This window comes from Gallus gallus, chromosome 21 (assembly GCF_016699485.2).
Source record: "Gallus gallus isolate bGalGal1 chromosome 21, bGalGal1.mat.broiler.GRCg7b, whole genome shotgun sequence".
Lineage (NCBI taxonomy): Eukaryota > Metazoa > Chordata > Aves > Galliformes > Phasianidae > Gallus > Gallus gallus.
This window is the reverse complement of record NC_052552.1, coordinates 5,149,280-5,171,221: the sequence shown is the minus strand read 5'-3', so window position 1 is coordinate 5,171,221 and position 21,942 is coordinate 5,149,280. Positions and strand designations below refer to the sequence as shown.

The window sequence follows — 21,942 nt, the reverse complement described above, 5'->3', positions numbered from 1 at the left end:
GTGAAGAAACCTCCCTGCTGTGTGCAACAGGACTTCAGTATCGTGGTACCACAGCTGCTCTGTATACCCACATCATTAATATTTCTCCTTGATGGACTTGTGCAACGAGTGTGAAATCAAAATAATCAAAGAAATACAAAGCACTCCTATATTCAATCTCCTACAACTGCGTTAGCTTAATGACTCCCACCTGCTGCTAGAATTCAGTCCATTCCTCGGGCTTTTTTTCCACACAATAAATAGCAAACTCTTACCACAGAGGACAGAAAACCGCCTCTCTATTTTTGTTTAAAAACAAAACGAAACGAAACAAAAGAACACCACCAAAACCCCATAATAGGGAAAGAGAACCTGCTCTCCTCCACAGCCCATTGTCTGGGGATGAGGGCGGATGCTGGAGGCCGCGGCGCGGAGGACGGCTCCGGCAGATGGGACGAGCCGAGGCGCTCTCGGGTAAACATGGGGGCGAAGCGGGGCGCCGGGGGGCAACGGGGGCGGCCCCGCTCCGGAGGGGGTCCCGCGGCGGGGGTACTGCCCGCTGGCCTCCCCCCAACGTCACTTCCGAGGCTGGAGACAAAATGGCGTCCGGACCGTGCCGGAGCTGAGGCCGTTCCGCGCCTTTCTGAGCCGGGCCGCGGGTGGAGGAGGACGAGGAGGCGGCGGTGGCCTCGCAGGTGAGAGGGAGGCGGCCCCGCGGGCGCCGCTGTGCCGGAGGGCGGGCCGGGCCGTGGGGGGCGGTGGGCAGAGCCAGCCGTGCGGCGCCGGGGGCGCGGCGGGGAGGGGGCCCGGGCTGTGGGGCTGTGGGGAGCGGGGGGTGCGGGGTGCGGCCGGGCGAGGCACGCGGCCGTCGGTACTGCGGCCCGTGCTGTTCAGTGTCGCGGTTGATGATGTGGGTGAGGGCGCCGAGCGCTCCCTCAGTAAGTTTGCAGGTGACAGCGAGTTGGGGGAAAGCGGTCCACCGCTTGGAGATGGGATGGTCCGACTGAGGGATCTAGGCAGGCTGACCGATAGGCTGAGGCCAATGGGATGGGATTCAGCGGGACCGAGTGCCGGGTCCTGCGCTTCAGTCACCACAACCCAGTGCATTGCTCCAGGGCAGTGACTGGAAGGCTGTGCTGAGAAAGGATCGGGGGGAGTTGGGCGGCAGCAGCTGAACAGGAGCCAGCGGTGTGCCCAGGTGCCCAAGAAGGCCATCAGCATCCTGGCCTGTATCAGCAGCAGTGCAGCCAGCAGGAGGTGATCATCCATCCCTCTTTGCTCAGCTCTATGAGGTCGCACCTCAGTGCTGTGTGCAGGGTTGGGTCCCTACTACAGTACAGGCATGGAGGCCCTGGAGTGTGTGCAGGGAAGGGAATGGAGCTGTGAGGGGTCTGGAGCTCAGTGCTACAGTGAGCAAAGCTGATCTGATGGGTCAGTCTGAGAAGAGGTGGCTCAGAGAACTCATTGCCCTCTACAGTGACCTGAAGGGAGGTTGTGGTGAGGTGGGCTCAGCTTCTGCTCCTGTGTAATTAGTGATAGGCAAGAGGTGATGGCCTCAAGTTGCGCCAGGAGAGGTTCAGGTTGGATATTAGGAAAAACTTCTCCAAAGGAGTGGCTGGGCACTGGAACAGGCTGACGAGGAGTGTGTTAGGGTCACTGAAGATGTAGTACTTGGACATGTTTAGTGTGCAATACTGGTTGTAGGTGGACAGTTGGGAAGCTTTTCACCCAGAGGGTGGTCACGCACTGGAACAGGTTGCCCAAGGAGGCTGTGGATGCCCCATCCCTGGAGGCACTCAAGGCCAAGCTGGATGTGGCTCTGGGCAGCCTGGTCTGGTGGTCAGCAACCCTGCGCATAGCAGGGGGTTGGAACTGGATGAGCACTGTGGTCCTTTTCAACCCAGGCCATTCTGGGATTCTATGATCTTAGTGGTCTTTTCCAACTTTAATGATTCTATGGTTCTATTTCACCCAACCCTGGGGTTTCTGTGCTGTAGTGCAGTGATACTATGACAGGGGTGACAGGTCGGACAGTATCTTTGAGACCATCATTTGATGCCACGGCAGAAGTGGAGCCCTGCTGATGAGCACCTCATGAGCTGTGTGATGCAGCTGTGCTCACTTTTGCAGCTGTGGTCTTCTGTAGAGCTTTTAATGGCTTTAAGTTCCTATGAAGCTGCCAAAGATCCATTTTGAAGTAGTAAAGAATACTTTAAACCATTTTTAACACTTGAAGATGGAGAGGACGGTGATGTTCTTGTACCTCTTATCCGAGCATTCGGTGACACAAGGTATTTTCCTTACTGTACATTTCAGTACTCAACGGTGGGCAGCTCGCAGTGGTGGTGGAGCTGCTGGCATTGCTGATAGAACTCTTGAGACAAAGCTGATCGATGGAGCCCTATGAGAACCAGAAGATCTTTCAGCGTGTAGGGATTGCTACAAGAGCTGTGTGGTGCCACTTGGTCTTATCATAGAATGACTTGGGTTGGAAGGGACTTCAAAGATCATCTAGTTCCAGCCCATCTGCCATGGGCAGGGTTACTGCTCACCAAATCAGGTGCCAGCTCAGGTAGCCCGGGGCCCCATTAATGGCCTTGAATGCCTGTGGGCATCCACAGTAATCTGGGTAGCAGTGCCAGGGCTTTGCTGCCCTCTGAATAAAAAATTTCCCTCTGACATTAGTCTAAATTTCCCCTCTGTTAGTTTGAAGCCATTCCTCGTTGTCCTATCTCTATGTACCTGTCTTCAGACACATAATGCAGCTCAGTGTTGTCCTCTCAGGTCTGGCTGGGTCAGAAGTGTCTCAGCCCATCCACCCTGTGGCTCGGAACATAAGAAAGAGGCCAAGTTTTCCTTCTAGTGGAACCCTGGTTATGTGGAATAAAGGGCAAACAATCACTTTGGGGTTGCAAAAGTGGTAATACGTGAAAAGGATTTCTAAATACTGTCCTGCACTAGATGTCAGTCTCTTAAAACAAGTTCAGGGAGATTTAGAGGTAATATTTCTAGTAATGTTTTTGCCTGTCACCAGTCTACAGCCACTGGTTGGTGCTCATGCCATACCTGCACATGAGAGTCTCAACTGGGGGAAAGGATGGAAATACAAGGCATAGCCTACAGCAATAGCACGATGCCTTTTTCATCATGAGCCATTTGCTTACATGTGCAGATTGAAGACTGCTACTTTTAAGGGTTATTTTGTTTTTGTCAGAGATTTACAAACAGCCCGAGGTCACAAGCTGATGCGTGTTGAATATCCGCATTGGGATACCTTGTTCTTTATATTTTCTCCTGAGTCTTCGATCTTCATAGTTAACAACTTCACATCTCAAAGAATTGATTATGCTTCATGCTATCCCTTTAGATTTACTGTTCCATCGTTGTTAGAGTTCTGTAATTCAGCCCAATCTTTTACTCCTGTAAATCACTCTATTTCCCCTACTGTGTAATACTTGCTGGTGTGTCTGCCCTCACAAAATCACTCTTGTTCACTAATTCTTCACACATGACCATCTTTCCATGTGAACCCAGTAGTTTTGCACCATTTTCCATGACCACAGTATAGAAAAGATACCAGTTATTTCAGTGCAGCGCTCTTCGTCTTGGCGATGTTTGACTTAAATCAGACTATTTGGAGGCATCTTTCAACTATGCATAGTCCTGGCAAGTATCACAACGTTTTTTTTTAAAGCACTGCAGTGCATTTCGTGTTGAATTTGTTGGCACATGATGGGGCAGGTGTGATCCTGCTATGTAATGTCGTCCCCAAAATGAAATGCTTTTCTCTACCAGTGTTGTGTTTTCTCAGACTGTATTCCTGGCTGAAAAATGTTTCTTTACATCTGTAAAAGATGCTTGCAGACAGAAGTGGGAGGTAGCCCTGTATTGTGAAAAGAAACGACTGGAACAGGTTGTTTCATGTGCTTGCAAGTCTGCAGTGCACTTGTCTGATAAAGTTATCATTTGAATGTATTGCCTTTGCAAGCAGAATGACAAGGTGTACTTATGTCTGAAACTGGAACAGTATTTCTGTCTATTAGCAGTTAATAGGCACTCGGTATTTTCTGTTGCTTCTTTTGATTAATTGCTGTTCCATTCTGACACGAGGATGAATTTTTTTATTTTTTTTTAAATTTTTTTAGAAAAATATACATGAAGGTGAAGAGCTTGGGGGAAGTGCTGCTTTCTTGGCATGGTTACTCAATAAACCCTCTTAATGTCTGCAGCTTATTTGTTTGCAATGCACTAAGCAAAACTTTAATTTTTATCAGGCAAGAGGCAACAGATGTCACTGCTTCCATCATTTTATGCCTACTTTTTTCCATTTTTTTATTCTGGCAGTCTACAGTGACTGAAAGCTTCATTGCAACTCAGTGCCCATAGATAGCACTGTTGGTTCTGTCAAGTTCATACTTTTTAATCTTTCAGTGTTAATGTGCATTTTTTGAAGCTTTCCTTCACCTAACGTGCTGCAAATGTATGCAGAATGCTGTTGTAGGGTTGAAGTGCAACAAGGTAAGCACCCAGTTGTTTAAAAAAAGTAATGATCTTTCATCTGCTATAATTAAAAGCTAAAGCAAAGGAAAAGAGCATTTCCATCACCCTGCAGTTTCCCAGCCTGAAGCCCTGGTTGGGAGAAGAGGCTGCTGAGGCTTTCAGGTTTTGTTCCAGCCTTGTAATTGATGTGTTTTTACCTGGACAGCGACGTAATGCATGTGCCATTTTCAGCTTCCAAAACAGGACTGATGCGCTCACGCCTGTTTATTTTTCCTTCCTCTGAATTGGAAGTAATATTCCTTTTCAAGTGAAAGAATCATCTTCTAGAGATGATAACTGTGGCTTAGAAAAGCAGAAGGCGGAAGGCGGGTGGGTCAGCACAGCTGCTGGGAGCACTTACTAAGTCAGTACTTCCAGTATGAAAAGACCCAACCAATCTGTAACACACATAAAAGTAACTAATTTTAAACAAAATTAGCAGCATTAATTCCAAGGAAGACTTTCTAACAAGCCTTTCTAAATGAATTTTTCAGCGATTAAGATGACGCGATGCCATAAATCTGGCTTTTCTGATTTGTTTCTCTGTTGCTTCGGTACCTCGTGAGCATGCTGGGCAATGTTGTACTCATGGGATACGCCGTGGGTGGTGGTTTGAAATAAATATGCCCTGGTTTCTGGAAATTAGTTTAGAAATCCCGATTGGTGGGTGTTGTTTGTGTGGTTTGGGTCATACGTCCACGTTTTTGTGAAACTGGAGGTTAAAAACAAAACTTTGTGTTACAAATGCTTTGTTTTCTGTTCTTAGGTCATTTTTATGCAGGTAGAAGTTAAACTAGTGAGTGTCCATAAGGTGTATGTAGGCTGAAGTTGATTTTATTTTCTCTTTTCTAGTGCAGTCAGCCTTTCTACATGATTTTCTTCATTTTCTTTCCTTGTTTGCACTGGGGAAATGTTTTCAGATAGTTCTTAAGTTGCAGAGCTCACATCACTCATCAGAGCTGCAGGAATACAATCTTAAGGTGAAATGGGTGCTTTAAATTGGTACTTTTATTAGTAGTTATTGCAGCTTTACATTTACCACAGCTTCATTTCTCATCTTATACTTTTTGGTGAACTGATTCCACTGGCAACTTGTAGCTTAAAGTATAGGGCACTGTTGGGGAACTAAGCTTTAAATACATCGTTCTGCTGAGGTTGGTCACTTTGTATGAAGGCTCAGTGAGAGGTTTGGATATATCCAGTTCTGTGGAAGTTGTGTAATAATAAACATAGAATCATAGAATGGCCTGGGTTGAAAAGAACCACAATAATCATCTCATTTCAACCCCCTGCTATGTGCAGGGTCGCCAACCACTACATGTAGTGGATGAGTAGCGATGTTTTACAGAAGCAAACATTCAACAACACTTTAATTCTGCCTGGTTGTGTTTGTGTAGCCAGAATTATGAGTTAAATGCCTTCCTAGTTTATTCAGCTTTGAAAATGACATACGTACTTGAAGATGACTCTCAATGAGTGCAATGTAATGTCTATGCACTTCTTAAAGTAGGTTTTCTGAGTTGATTTCCAGAGCCATGATAGGTGGTGGGTCGGATAGAAGGTTATTACTGAGCTGATAATCACAGGACCATTTGAGGTGGAGGGGACCCTTAAGGGTCACCCAGTGCAATGGGCGAGTAGGTGGCAGCTGGTGCCATGGGCATGTCCTCACATCCTACAGCCGTAGTTCATCATGCAGTGCTCTGAGAGCACTTCAATAAAATGTTCTTGATTTTTGTGGTCTTTATGTGAATAATCGTTCTTCACTTTCTAGCCAAAGATAGAAAAAGCAAACATTTCTTCTCAAGAATCAGGTTTTATTCACGCTGGGAAATACCATCCAGATTACTTCGTTTACAAATTGCTGTGAAGCAGGCATCACCCAAGTGAGCACGGAATGAAAGAGCTCTGCATTTTCCTCTGTTACTGCTCCATCTCAGTGCAGAAGTGTGCACGACTCCAGCTTTGTTCCAGCAGGTGACAGGCAGCCTGCTGACCCCCTTTCAGAAACCATTTGTCCCGAGCAGAAGCAGAAATCATATTTGTCAGGAGGGAAACAAGTTAAGCTGTCAAGGCTGTGGGGCGAAAATGGCATGTGGGAGATGCATTGGAAACAACTGCAGTAGAGCTTGGAGACAAAGCGACATTATTGCCATGGCTGGATTTGACATCCCAGGAGTGGCTGGAAATAGTAACGGGTTTTAAATTAAATGCTTTGTATAAAAACTAACAGTTAGTAAAATTGTTTAGTGATTGTTATGTGGAGAAAAAATTAGGTGGGGGAAGAAATAACAGCACTGAAATGAAATGCTTTGTGGGTAAGTACCAGTCAGCCTCCAAAAAGTTCAACTACTGACAACACCGTATGGCACCAGGATGGTGTTTCCAATGTCACTTGCTATGTTATTTTCTCCACATTTTTAAAAAAAAACAAAACAAAAACACCTAAAAGGCAAGTTAATATACTAAACTCCTAGATATGACATTATTCTGAGTTACAGTAACTGACCACTAGCTTGGAGCAGATCTTGTGTAAAGCAGTGTGCTGCATTGTGAACAGCTCTTTAGAAAGAACAACTACAGCTCTGTGTACTTTCAGTTCAGTGTAAATTGGTAGGTAGGCCTTACAATTGTCTGTTTTTCTTTGTAGGGCTCATGTAATCAGAGGAGTTCCTCCGTCGTGTGTGTCTTCTCAGAACGCAACTGGAATTCAAAATGAATCAGGTGAGTTTCCATGGAAGACTTTAGCAAAATACTTGGTTAATAGGACAGCTCAGTGTTAATATGAAAAGTCAAAAGAAATGAAAGGCTTCAATGTCTTACCTTCTAAGCCACTGTACCATTTGAAACATGCAGTGAACAGCATCTGCCAAAGAAATTGGTTGATTGGAGAGATTCACGCTTCTCTGGAACCAGGGTATTTCCCTTGAATCAAGTGAAAAGATTGGGAAAGGGCATTTATTTTGGGATGCATGCTTTCCTACATGGATGCCAGGATGTCCTGGATGCTCTGGAGTGTGTTGTTTTAATGAGTGTCAAGTGTGCCTGATTTCAGTTGTTTTTTGTCCATCCAAGCAGAAAAAATACAGGTAGTGTGTTTGCTATGGATGGAGGAAATATTACCTTAAATTATTCTCGTAAGTGCTTCTCTGTTTGGGTTGTCTTACCAAGTCCCCTTGGCATGGGTGTGTGACCATGGGGTAGTACCCTGAAGGAATGCCATTCTTCAATTTGCTAAAAAGATGACTGTGAACAGAAGCTTCTTGTTTTGTTAGCCAGGAACAACCACGGTACACACTGATGCAAAATGCTTTGTATACTTTTTTCATTGCTGTTCCTAATGAATTAGTTTTTTGCTTTTAAACCCTTAATTGATTGTTATTGGCACAGAGTACAACTAGCACTCTGCTGAAGTATGCTCCACCACTGAAGTTATAGGAGTGTAAATACAATTACTTAAATGTGGAATTATATGGTAGGAGGTTTCCAATTGCTCTGATTTTAAGTGGGAAAAAATATATGCATAGTAATAAAATGCAAAACAGGATCTCTGTCAGTCTTCAAATATGTAATGTAGAGAGTACATTCTTCTATTATATATGTGCATAAATATGCATCATGTATAATGCAAATAACATTTCTGTTTGCACCCTGTGAAAGATGAGAGGTCTTGTCTGGGGTAGCGAGGATAACTATTGCTTCACCATTTCCTTCTTTTGAGACTTGAATTTTTTTCCCCCGTAAGGCTTATTTTGAAGGTGCTGTGGCGTAAAGCCAACAGCTTATTGTTCTGCTCAAGCAATACGCCTTCTGCTTCATTACTTGTTCCAAAAGGTTGTGGTGGTAATCTGTGCTATCAGTAGCTGTTTCCTTCCCGTTTGCATTTCCTCACTCCACCAACGCTGCTCCCTTTGTAGAACTGAATAAAATTTCTGCACTGTATAAAGCAGTGTTCGTCCTTCATACTGAGACTGGTAACACCATTTATGCAGTGCTGTGATGTTTGTCACCCTACAATTCAATACAGAGATGACTCTACCTCTGGGGAGAGTTACAGCAGTGTCAAGTCCTTCTTGGCATCTCTGCCTTTCACCTTTAGTTCCCAAAGAGTACAGAGCTCATAAGGCTTTTTATTGTACAATTACCATTCATACTGAGTGTGTACTTAGCATCAAACCCATGGTGGTTTTTCTTGCAGTGCCCTTGTCATTTCATTCACTGTTGACAAGTTGTAGTGCCAGGTCTGTATAAGACATGTCTCTGATGCATGGATGCCAAACATCTTTCAAGTGTTCTGCTCTTGTGTTTCTTTCATTCTGCTTATCTTTGCTTTTGGTGTGACTTCTGTGACCCTGACACTAATTGGGTACTGTTAATTTTGCTTATATGGAAGGACTGTTCCTTTTGTGGTAACAAAGAAAATCCTTGTCATCAATTGATCTGACTTCCTTCTAGTAAGGATACAAAGGATTTTTTCAAAAAATACAGCTCTCATTTGAGTTAATATTTTTGCATTTCAAGGAAGATTGCTGTCTCAGGATGGATGACATGCATTCTCTTTTTAAAACAAAATTTTCCTTTTATGTGTAAAGTGCATCAGAATGCTCTGAATAATAAGAAAAAACCCAGCAAGTGTGAATTTTTGATCAGTAGCATTTACTGCATCCCAGCCTGCGTTAAGATAAAGCAGGGAGAAAGTTCCATGGAACGTTGAACGGGAAGTTATCGCAAAATTAATTTAGACATAAGATACATTACACCTCCAATTGTACCCAAGTACCTTCTGAATTTTTAAGTTGATTAATTCAAATATTTCTAATACATCTTCAGTCTTCAGGCACGCACAGTAAAACAGGGATGAGGGTTTTCTGATAGGAGACTCCTGCTTCTGCCTTCTCTGCCCTGTGCTGGCTCTTGGTTTCTGTTTCCCTTTCACAACTGCCTTCTGTCTCCTCTGTATTGCTCCTGTCTCTTCAATAACAAGTGACATTGAAGGACAAGGGGGAATTATTTTTAACTGAGACAGGGGAGGTTTAGGTTAGAGATTAGGAGGAAGTTTTTCACACAGAGGATGGTGACACAATGGGACAGGCTGCCCAAGGAGGCTGTGGATGCCCCATCCCTGCAGGCATTCAAGGCCAGGCTGGATGTGGCTCTGGGCAGCCTGGGCTGCTGGTTGGTGACCCTGCACATAGCAGGGGGTTGGAACTGGATGAGCATTGTGGTCCTTTTCAACCCAGGCCATTCTAGGATTCTATGAATGGCATAGTCTCCTCATTCCTCTTAATCTACTTTCCACCAAACTGTTTGCCAATCCTCACATCATTCAGCATGACTTCTTTTTTCTTTCACTTTTTGTTCCCATCTGATCATCTGTAAGCATCTTGTTGCAGGTACTGTTCCTATTGAAAGTGACATAAAAATCAGAGAGGTGCTGAAAGGCACTATCCAAGTGCCTGGACTCTGAATTGGATGCAAACAGGAGAGGAAAGCTTCAGTTAGGGTGCCTTTTGACCCTCCAACTATCTTTGCATTGTTCTTAGGTCACTTCACCCTTGCTGCTTTGAGTACTGACAGGCTTCTAGTGCACACCTACTCAACATTGCAACAGAATTGCTGGCGTGGGTGAAAAACACCAGTTTAATGCAACGTTGGCTCTAGGACGTGTGCTTGTATGTATCCTTAGCAGGAAATGAACTTCTCTTTATAGGAAAGAAAACCAGTTTGAATATGATTGTTAAATGTTGGTGGAAAAGTGATTGAAATCGTGTTATTTCTTCCTGTGATAGGTAGGCGTTCCTTTGGGTTTTGATCTGGAAGGTGTTTTAAGAAGCTACATTTAAATTGCAAAAGTTAGAATGTGCTGATTTGACTGAACTAAATTGTTTGTTTTACTATGTAATATATAGTTATTATGTTTGGGATGTGAAATGTCTTGTTACATCCTAGGCCTTATTTTCTGGTACTTGCAAAATCCGTGAACATAAGTGGTGTGGAATGGATTAGAGTGCTGTGTTCAGCTGCTGATCTTTTATTTGTGTAGGTAGATGTTAAATAAAGTTCTGATTGTATGCTATTCCTTGCAAATAGACTTCTGAAATGGGATGTTGATGGCTGAAAGGAGCTATGACTATGAGGAAATGTCTGATACGTTGTAGGATGTGATGCAGTGCTGTGCACTTTGATCTTACTTGTCTGTTTTATAAAGTTTTGCTTGACTGGAAGCCTGTAGGCTTGTTTTACTGCTCCTTTAGCTGTGGTTGTTTAAAAAAAGGTTTTGTCAGCTTGAAGCTTCACATGTGTTATTCTCATAGTATGTCTGTTGTCCCTCTCATGTATGCCCATATCCCTGGAGGCATTCAAGGCCAGTCTGGATGTGGCTCTGGGCAGCCTGGTCTGGTGGTTGCCGACCCTGCACGTAGCAGGAACTAGGTGGTTATTGTGGTCCTTTTCAACCCAAGCCATTCTGTGATTCTATGATTCTATAATTCCATATGTAACTTGTTAGAAATCGCTGTGAAAGAGAAATGAGCATGGTGTTCCCTTAATGAAGTGGTGGGGCTGGATATTGGGAGGGTATCTGGGCCTCCCTGAGATGCAGAGAAGAGCAAGTTTCTTTTCTGTCTGCTCAGATGTGTACTCTCTCGTATCAGTTCAAGGCTAACAGATGTCTGATTTGAACTTCTTTCATCCCTGTTTTTCCTATCTGGCCATTGGAAGAGCAAAATAAAAAGAAATAAAACATAGTTCTGCTGTGAATGGACTTTCAGCTATTATAACTAAAGAGCAAGGATTTTTTTCCCCCAGTCCCCGCACTCTAGCGGATGGGAAGGGATTTCTGGCATTCTGTTCCTTCCACAGTTTCCAATTTCGGGGTCTTTCTCCCCTACAAATAGCTTTCTAGGATGTGTCTGTGCAGCTGTTAGGGCTTACCAAGGCAGCAATAGAATAACATTGCTAGGACTCCAGTTTTATCATTTTTCTCACTGTTGCTGTTGCAGAAAGCTGACAGAAGACGTTCTTGTAACTTAACTCAGCAAGTCATAAATATAGAGGAGAATACTTGCCATACTGAGCACTCTTGGAGCATGGATATGAAGTAGAAGAAGCTGGGGAAGCTTTATCAGTTTTACTTGAAAGATTAAAAACTCAGTTGTGGTGGCCTGTAGGAAGATGCATTTAAAAACATATTTCCATAACGTTTCGTAAGTGCTCAGTGGAAAATGCTGGGTGTTACAGATGAACACCCAACTCGGTGCATGAAGACTGCTATTATCTCTCTGCTTTATGGCTGCATGTAAAAGCAAGAGTCATGTCTGGAAAGTCCGAGCTTACTTGGACAGCTGTGGCATTGCCTGGTTTTTTGTTGTTATTTAACACCACCTGAAATTTCTTCGGAACTTAAATATAACGTCCTTCGTGTTAGAGGAACTATTGCCATCATCACCAGTATTTGTGACTGCCCAGAGTGGTCACAGTTCAATGTCAGGGGGGCAGGTCTTTTTTTAGGGCTGTAGCATGAAGTTCAACATATGCCTTGTTTGTGCCAAGCACCATTCTTTCATAGTGTGGATGCATTTAGGGGAGGCTGTATGTGCTTGAGGCTTTTGTAATGCTCGTTGTTCAATCAGGAGTAGGTGTCTTGTTAACTAAAGAGCTGGCTGTCTTGTGACAGCTGTGAGTAACGCTTGTTATTATGCATTATGTGAATAATAGTATGAATATAATTACAAGCAGCCTATCGACTCTTGTGGATCCCTTAAAATGGACATGAAGCTAATCACTTACTTAACATCCATAAATCACTTATTAGCTTTCTATTGCCTCTCCAGCTATAAGAACACCGTAAAACATTTTGTATTAATTACAGCCTGTTGGCTAAGGGTTCTGAACAGTTGGTTTAATTAAGAATAGAACACAGAAATAACTTTTATGACACTATTTACAACCTATCATTCTCTTCAAAGCAGAGCAGTAAGCTTGGCAAGCAGATACTTTAAGGTTGATCTCTGGAGTGAAATGGTGTGATTGTAGGCTGTAAACAGAGCAGCAGGAGGAAAACAATAACCCAACAGTAGCTCTGGGAAGCGCATTACAAGACAAGCTTCAGTGTCAGCTATGCTACCAGAGGGGTATGTATGTATTACTGGACTCAGAGTGTGCAGGGAAGCTCCTCTCTGTCCCCTGGCATCCAGTGCTGGGCAGTAGAGGGTATATTTGTGCTTGTGGCAGAGAAGATGGTGTATCCCAAATTCCTGTTTCGGTTTGTACATTGGAGTAGTTTGTTTACTGCTTTATCCTAGGTTCAACGGGTTAAAAAAATCACATCATTTTTGTGAACTATATACATTTTTTCAGAACTTTGAGTATTGTTTTCTCCATGAATTTCTGTTGGGTCTTTCTCCCAAGAGATATGTGCCTTGAGGAAGGCAACACGAGAAGCTATTTTAGACTGTTTTTTGAGACAGGTTAGAACAAGAATACCATCACTTGAAAAGAGGAAACAAAGAATTGCTGATGTGTATGCAGTTGCTCTCAGTGTGGTGCGTAGCTGACGTTCCAGCTTTGCCCTGTATTTCCAAAGCCATCTCTTGTATGTTTCTGGGCAAGTTATTCCTGTTAGTGAAACTTTGCATCGTTTTCTCCTCTATGCATCAAGGCATACATGGTTGTTCTGTTTGGAACTTTTATGTGCAAGTTTAGGTAATGATTGACAAAGGTAAAATGGAAGGCTGTGTGAGCAGCTCTGCTCCCTCTGACCGTAGGTGCTCTGGGTTTGGAGTTGCTCTTTCTTCTGTAACTTCCCCAGGTCCTCACACAAAACTGGGGCACTGGTTCTCTCACTGTGAGCACAACAGCACAGACCTGGGCTGCTCGTGGGGAAACTGCAGTGTATCTCAATTTTCACTTAGAAGAATTGGAGGATTTAAAACAAACAAACAAACCACCACCAACAAAACAAACAAACAAAAACCCACGAAAAACTTAGAAAATAATTAAAGCTTTGAGCTGTACGTTAACTACAAATAAATGTTTTTAGAAGTCAACTACTTCTAATTTCCTACCTCTCTATTAATAGGCATGCTTTTAATAGCTAAACATGTTTTTCTTGCTGTTGGTCACAGATAACCAGTGCTTTTCAGGGGCAGAGAGTTACCTCAAGTCAAACATTAAAATGAAAAGGATGGTTATTAAAACATAAATGTTTTTCAAGTCATCCTTTTCATTAACACTGTCAATTTCAATAAAGATGAGCTATGTGCCACAGATGTGAGGTGGATCCATTCCAGCCCATGTGATTCTATTCACCTTTACTGAAGGCTTTTTGCTGAGGCTTATAATGAAGAAATTGCTTTGCTGGCTCAAACGGAGTGTCTGTCCTGAAACGTTTCTGACACCTTTTCTCATCATTCAGGGTCCTAAAAAGGATGCAGCAGACAGAGATCACATTTGAGACACAATATACAGCTGGAACATTAAAACAAGCCACAGAACGAGTTTTTGTTGGTTTAGAAAAGATTAGATCTGTCTGTGTGCATGTATGTATGTATTTGTAGCTCTCCATATTCTTTAAAAAGAAAGCCTAACTACCTCCTTTACAGGTTTTTCAGTTGAGTAAGACTTTTCAGACAGGTAACAAAGGAGCTGGTATGTTTTTGCACTTCATGTTTTTTGTTTTAATCTGAGAACAGTCTGGCATTAAGAACAGAATTAAGAATATTTACAAATACTTCATGTAGTCAAAATAATCGTGATGCTTCACTATAAGGAACTGGAAGTTTCATTGTGATAACAGCTAGATGCTAAAATCGAGGCAGTGTTTCTATCAACAGCTATGTGATGAAAAACTTCTTTGAGCACAGTCTAAGCATAACAGTTGAGGCAGGTAGATTTCTCTAATGTATTTGGTCTGAAAATTGGAGGAATGTTATTTGGAGATGGCTCAAGTGGATGTTGTCTCAACATAATGGAGCGTGTAACAGTTCTATTACTTATATAATTACTTGTTCAGTGTAGTTTCTCATGGCATAACTAATCAGAAAAAATAGAGAATTGAAAGTCGATCTGTATTTTTGTCTGTGGATGAGTTTTAGATCACCGTATTAATGAGCATTTTCAAAGACTTAACACTAAGCATGCATGTGAAAATCATATCCTGAAAGATCAACTTACGTAAATATAATATTATGGATAGATATTTTCCAGGGTGATTCCTCTTCTTTCCACTTCAGGAATAGTGCTGCCAGGTAAGCTGTATTCGGGTAGGATAAGTCAAATACCTTGAGCTCTGTATTTCCCAAGTGACCAATGGGGGGAATTCTGAGTGTGGTTGTAAGGGAAACTAAGGAAAATAAATGAGATGGCAAATGGCCTGTGAGAAATAAGGAAACCCTTTCAGTTAGGTTTACTCACTGCTTGTAGTCACATCCATTAACTTCAGCAATCAGACATTTTTCTTGTGAGTAAAAGCAGGAGTTACAACTCTCAGGAACAGCTTGCATAGGTTGATCAGCTGTTATGCTGTTCTTTTTTCTTTGCTAATGTTTGTGGCCCTTCTATTTTTGTTTGACTTACAGAACACAACTGAGCCTCCTGCTGTAGTGGAGACCTTAGCTGATGTACCTGAGCACGTGCTTCGGGGGCTTCCTGAGGATGTCAGGCTCTTCCCATCTGCTGTTGATAAGACAAGGCTTGGTGAGTGTAACAACTGCAAAGGGAATGAAGGCTTTTAAAATGGCTCATGCAAATTGCTTGCTGCAGATGCTGTGAACGTTTGGTGCCTTCGTATCCTGGGCAATGAATGAAGAAGAAATGAATGTATGGTGCATTCATCTGAAACCATTTATATTGGAAGGAGTGGTCTCCTACTGTCTCAGTTCCTCTAACAGATCAAGATTATGTTCCTAAAAGATCAAACTCAGGGTCAGAGATGGACCAGAATGCAAAGAGGTTAGGTTATGGATGTGCTGGTATGTTCCTTTACTGGCTGCCTTAATTTATAGCACTTCCGCTTCTATCAGTTTTGTATTTTTGCTGCTATCTTGTTGTTTCACTTCAGAATGCTGTGTCTCACTATCCAATCAATACAAAAAGTCTCTTACATGATTCAGTGCAGACTTGAAAGCTTCTAGATGGAACAAAGTATTGTTTGTGTAATAATGCAAAACGCTTATTTATTTATTTATTTTAAGCAGGGTTTAACCTGGGAGAACTTTGGAAATCAGAGTTGCAGATTGGATACTTGATGTTAAAACTTGGTAGATTAAGGAGTATCCTGGCTAGGGATGTGTTTACTGTTAGTAACAGGCTATAAACTCCTTGGAGCAAGGTTAATATTTTCTAGTACAAACCTGATCTGGCATGGTCTGAATGAGAGAGTTATGTTGGCAATGAGTGAGGTAGAAGGAGGGAAAGTGTCAGAAAACTTCTTATGGTATTTTGAATTTCTCCTGATATGCAGGAGAAGTCAAGGTCACTTTTTGTCGTCAGAGCTACAGTAGCCCTGGAGCAAAGGATGAAACCAGATAAATGTTTAAACCTTATGTGACTGAGGGAAGTTCTGGGGAGATGTTTGTTTGAATCCCTAATAATGAACTTCAGTTTCCTGGTTGTGATCTCAATAGTGCAGAGCACACCACAGCCACAGACAGACACATGCAGTGATCGTAAGAAATACAAAATGTGAATAGAAGATCTTTCTTGAGCTCACTTAGATTTGTTATAATTACTGATATGTATCTTTTCAGGTGTTTGGGCAACAAAGTCAATTTTAAAAGGGAAGAAATTCGGGCCTTTTGTTGGCGACAAGAAAAAAAGATCTCAAGTTAAGAGCAATGTATACATGTGGGAGGTAAGGAAAACTTGTTAATGAACCATGTGTCTGTCACTAGGTCAATACTTTGTATATACCTTCCTAGAGATTTTAGATGTAAAATAGTTGCTACTTACATATCTGTGGTTACCATTGCAAATCTATTTACAATACTTGGGCTGAGAAATGATTCTGAATTACGAAGCTTTAAGCTATTGAAACTGTTTGAGGTTGTTGTATTAATTTTCTCCCATATTGTCTATGGATCCTTCCTTTCTCTAAGAGTCTACTACAGATAAAGCTTTGCTTTGTTGGCTTGAACACTCAGTGTTCAACACTCAGCTGTGTACTGTTAACTACTTATGAAATGAGGGAAACTGGAAGGATATGGAATGTCTTAAGGAAATCTCAGCGTTCCTCCTCATCCAGCTCTTTGAAAAACAGCTTTGTTATGGGGATTGGTTTTGCTTTTGGAGCTTTCATGTGCTCCATGAAAACACAAGCATTTGTGCTGCTTGTGTTTGGGTTTGCCTTCAAGCAAATACTGTTTGGACAGCTGAATAGTTTTTTCAACCTCCCCTGACAGTCATAAGACCTCAGATATTATGTAGATTTCAGAGTGTAGGTGTCTTAATCTGGAGTTAAATTCTATCTACAGTGTCTTTAAATAAGGCAGTCCCTAAGTACTCCCGAAGACAACATCACTTTTTCTAATGGTATACGCAGCAAGTGGCTTTAGCAGAATGCATGGTCAAGGAGGAGGGGTGGAGGAACTCTGGCATGGCAATTTCTGTTCAGAACATGCTAATGTACAAAGAAGTTAAAGAGATTGATCGTAGTCATCCTTCTGGCCTCTGCACTGCAAAAAGAGAACTACATAAAACACTGGATAACCATGCAAAGCTTAGCGATAAGCCATATCAGAGGAAGTGAGCTATGAGAATAATTTCCCATAAATGCAAATTCACGTTCAGGAAAGTAATAAAGTAAAGTAGAATGTTTGCTGTATCAAACTAGTATTTTACCAATTCTACTGCTTAAGGTATCTCAACTTTTGATCTCCTACAGGAGCACTTAATGAGATTGGATCAGTCCAGTAAATTATTGACCTTGTGATTATTTTTCTTTTTTTTTTTTTCCCCAGTGTTCTCACTGGATGTCTTAATGTCTTTGGAAAAACTGTGCTGAGAAATGATAGCAGCAAACAAACTGACGTAGTTCATGGTTTGCAATGCAGGCAACAACAGGATCTCCTGGATTTCAAAGTAGTTGTGTGTTGCTTTAATACTGATTTGGGAATTAAAAAAAAAAAGGCAGCTAAAATGAGACTGCAACAGTTGGCCCCATATGTTGATATCTGAAACCACTCCAGCATCGTAACTGCTAGAAAATATGATTATAAAAGGATGGTGTGTGAGAGTAGTGCAGTGTATGGACCTTCAACCAAGAGAAAACCTTTTCCACAGGAATTCAATTGACTTTTTTTTTTAATGAATTTAATTTGCAGAAAATCTCAATTCTTACTATTTTTTAACTCCCGTATGATTTAGAATAAGTGGGTGAGTTGTGTGTCCATACATGGTTGCTGTATTGCAGGAGAGCAGTTGACTTGAAGGCATTCTCGTGTTCTGTCAGAGAAAAGCCACTGGTAGGGAAACAATGGCAAGTGACTGAAGACTGAGGGAAATGCCACCTCCTGAAAGGTTCAGAACAAGTGGTCCATTTGCAATTTACCATGGTTTTTTAGCAGTCATTTGAAGTTGCAGTGTTAGACAGAGCTGAAGCATTTCCTTTCTCACAGTGCACAAGATTTTGCAGCAAAAATCAGTAGATGAGGTGACTTGACCAAAAAGCAATCCTATATTATGCTTTGTCATGCGTTCTGTATCTACTAACTCTTCCACAGCATTGCTTGGCTGTTTCCTTCCATTTTAACCAAATTGAATTCTTTTACCATCTTGCTCTGTGAAACTGTTTACTTTCTCATGTTGCAAGGGCTGGGTGTGCTGATGAAGTCTTTCAAAAGTCAGCTGATGAAATCCACACTGGAGTAGTTTGAATAGGGAAGGAGTTTTGTCTTTGCTTGGAAGGAGATGAGTTCTTTGTAGTAGAAGCTGATGTTTGCAGGCTTAACCAAAAAAGTAAATAGTGTAAAGCATAATCAAATTATACTTATTTTTACTTTTTTTGTTTTGTTTCTGAAAATCTGAGAGCTGCCCAATATTTCTAACCATATACAGTGTCTCAGTATGCCTATGTTCTGACAAAATATTTTTAAATAATGGAAAAATGATGGCTCTCATTGCTGAACAGTGGGACATTCTTCAATTTGGAAAAAAATAAGTGTATAACATCCATTGACAGCTTTTCTTATAGACATCTAACTTGGATTATAAGAAGAAACATGGGAAATATGTAATGTCTTGAAAGAGAAGCAGAGTTGACTGTTAGCAGAAAATTCTGAAGACCTACCAGTATCTTTGCTTTAATGCAAGCTGTCTTGAGCATATGTAGACATTAAAAACATTTAACCAAGAATGGAAACAAAAAATCTACACAGCACCTTGGAACATTCAGAAGTTCATAGATGTAAATTTCTAAGGTGATGACAAGACTTCTGAAACATTAAGATTTTCTTCAGTCCTTTAAAGCAAGATTAAATATACAGTGTATTTTCCCTTACCTTTCCAAATAAAGCAAATGCTTCTAACTTTGTCATTACTTTTCCTGATTCCTTAGGTAGCAAAAATAAAACTCAACTGTATTTATATAATAACATCCATCCTTACAATAGATACAAACTCCAGAGAATCGCATCAGGCATGGCATACTGAAAACAAAGCATAGAATGTGTTAGCTAGTTTGCCTTTTGAGCCCAAAGCCTTCAGACAGAGGTGGGTTTGTTGATGGAAAGTTACTCAGTTTTTTTTTTCAGTTATACCAGTTTATCTCAAAAGAATGCAGACAGCAGCAACGCTGTCCTGTAAAACATGCTCTGCTCATGTTCTGTGCCTTATCTCTGTCCTTTGTTGATGATTGTTGCTTTGTATAGCTTTACAATATATTTTCTTTTGGTGCATGTACACTTCAACATAAACAGATATCAGTTTGCTTGGGATAAATGCTAATTTTCTCTCGTAGGTGTATTACCCAAACCTGGGGTGGATGTGTGTTGATGCAACTGATCCAAAGAAAGGGAACTGGCTGCGGTATATAAACTGGGCACGTTCAGGAAAGGAGCAAAACCTGTTTCCTCTGGAGATCAACAGGACCATATACTACAAAAGTTTAAAGGTATCAGTGTCTGGGAAGAATCGATTACTGCTTTGCTTAATACATTATATTTCATTTCCCTCTACTCAAAGCTTAATCAAAGTTGATACAGATGGGTGAAAATCTAGCAGACTACATAAAATATGTTTTTTCTATTCCTGTCGATACAGAGAGGCTTTGTATTGAGCAGAAATTAGTTATATTTCTGGTCTTTGCATCTTATAACAATCTTCTAACAAAGATTGGTTTATAACACACACACATAGCTTCATGAAACAGATTTTCTTAATTCTATACCTCTCCAGTTTCATTGCACGAGAGGGGGTAGGGAAGGGTCCATTGCATTACTGGTACATTGCATCTCCTGAACGATGAAAATATTTGCTTAGCTGTAGAGTATGATAGTATTAGAATATTGTAGCTCTAAATTATTATTTGAATCTCTTACCGAGAATCTGCTAACAGTACATATAGGTCAAGTTTGTTCCTTCTTAGAAAGCAATGCTGTAAATACACAAAAGCAGTTAAGGTATGGATGTTTCTTACATTTCCTTGTGAGACCAATAACATTTAACTGTTGTACATTTAAGAAGAAAAGAGTTGATGCTATACAGTTTTGAAGTTTATAGGGTAGTGTAAAGGTATGTAGAACTGTTACGTTTAGGTCAAGTTTGAATGGGAAAAGCCTCTAAATATTACCTAAACTTTCTGATAGCTTTGACATAGCATTTGAGTACAGATGACACATTGTCAGCTAGACTGGCTTGTCTGTACTGTTTATTCACTGAGGGTATGCTCTCAGGGCACATCTGTAGCCAGCTTACTTTGCTCTAGACATTTTATCTTGGATTGCCCGATCTTTGCCCATAGTCACACTAACTCATTTTATGTAAGTGAGCTTTTGGAGTCACTCTGACACTTTAAATTTCTCTCTGGTTGAATCTTTCCAGCAAAGCTGTGATAAAGACAGATGTTCACATTTCTGATCTGTTTTCTCAAAGACAATACTGCACTTTGGAAAATAATTGTACTGCTAAACAAAGGCTGAGCAATGCTGACAGAATAACAAATATCCAGCTCCAATATCTGAAATACCCTTTGCTGCTTTGACTGTCATCTTTTGCTTGCAACGTGATTAATTTTATCCCAGTAAATCTTGCCAGCAAGATCATGCTGCCAAGCAGCTTTTTCTGACGACTGCTGGAGCATCCAATAAGGCTCTTTTTTCTTGGTTTCAAAATCCATCAGGGATTTCTTGCAGTGTGACGAGACTTCTAGTTTCTCTGGGATGCAGCAGGGTTCTTCAAAGAGCAGTCTTGAGTTTGGCAGTGTTTATTTGCTCCTGCAGCAACCACTTAAAGCTTTGTGCTCTGCCTTTCTGTGCATGCTGCGGGGTTGGTTTAGCTTCAGGTTGGTGTTCGCAATACTAATCCTGGAATCCTGGCCTAGCATCTGGGAACTGATGTATGCTGGTTGGAGAGAGCCTTACATCAGAAACAGCATTACCTCCAGGCTGCCTCTGTGTGAAGGTCTGTTGCTGTACCTGTTGCTAGCACAGAAGCATCTGTGAGTAGCTTTTGGTTTGGGTGCTCCTACAGAACCAGAGTTGTTTCTGCCCTGTGTATTTAGCTCCAGGAACACAGTTTAGACGTACCTGAGCTAGCTCTGCAAGGCTGAGATAACTCATATTAATACTCCCAGCTTCATACTGCTCAGAAGTGACCAAGCTGTTCCTAGGAGTGTTGTAGCCATGGTCCATGGGCTGGCAGCTCACCCCTGCTGTCACAGGTAACTGGGCAGCTAAGTGTGAGGTCATGGTTGGACTTGATGACCTTTTGAGTCTTTTCCAACCTAAATGATTCTGTTTTTCTAAGTGGTATGTAAGGAAAATTCTGACCTTGTGAATTTGTTGTGGTTTTTGAAGTGGAATTTTCTCATGAAATTGGACAGTTTTCACCCCCATTAAACATTCAGCATTCAGTCAGTGGATCATGTTGGATCGTGTCAAGATTTAGCAAGTTTTTGATTGCATGAATGGGCTATTGCAGTTTAATAGCAGTTAATGCTAGTAATAATTGTAATGATAATTACCCCAATATTCTGTTTAATGTCTTAGCAGTTCCAAGAATACAAAAACCAAAGGATGGCATTGTTTAGTGCTTCCTAAAGTTACTTTTTATTATCTGAAGTGACAAATGTAGCGTAAGCAGTTTCTTAACAATAGTGTGAATAGAAAGCTGAGCTGTGAGACTGGCAGCATAGGTATGGAGATAATGTAGAAGTGAGTTTAAATTTGTGGTCTCGTGGGCAAGTTGCAGCATGAAGGCATTTATTGTCTG

The 21,942-nt window shown here is 41.5% G+C and overlaps 2 protein-coding genes across 8 annotated transcripts in view; one reads left to right on the top strand and one right to left on the bottom strand.

Moving 5' to 3' along the window:
• The window catches only part of DHRS3 (dehydrogenase/reductase 3), a 164,787-nt gene extending 164,218 nt beyond the window's left edge, over nucleotides 1–569 (bottom strand). For all 6 annotated transcript variants that reach the window (XM_046903153.1, XM_040651185.2, XM_040651186.2 and 3 more), the window contains exon 1: nucleotides 352–569. The gene's annotated coding sequence lies outside the window, so the exon portion shown is untranslated. The remainder of the gene's footprint in view (nucleotides 1–351) is intronic.
• The window catches only part of LOC124416960 (PR domain zinc finger protein 2-like), a 41,574-nt gene continuing 20,201 nt past the window's right edge, over nucleotides 570–21,942 (top strand). For both annotated transcript variants that reach the window (XM_046903293.1, XM_046903294.1), the window contains exons 1-5: nucleotides 570–674; nucleotides 7,169–7,242; nucleotides 15,096–15,213; nucleotides 16,266–16,369; nucleotides 19,472–19,624. In XM_046903293.1, coding sequence (XP_046759249.1) covers nucleotides 7,234–7,242; nucleotides 15,096–15,213; nucleotides 16,266–16,369; nucleotides 19,472–19,624 — 384 coding nt within the window. In that variant the 5' untranslated portion in view covers nucleotides 570–674; nucleotides 7,169–7,233. The remainder of the gene's footprint in view (nucleotides 675–7,168; nucleotides 7,243–15,095; nucleotides 15,214–16,265; nucleotides 16,370–19,471; nucleotides 19,625–21,942) is intronic.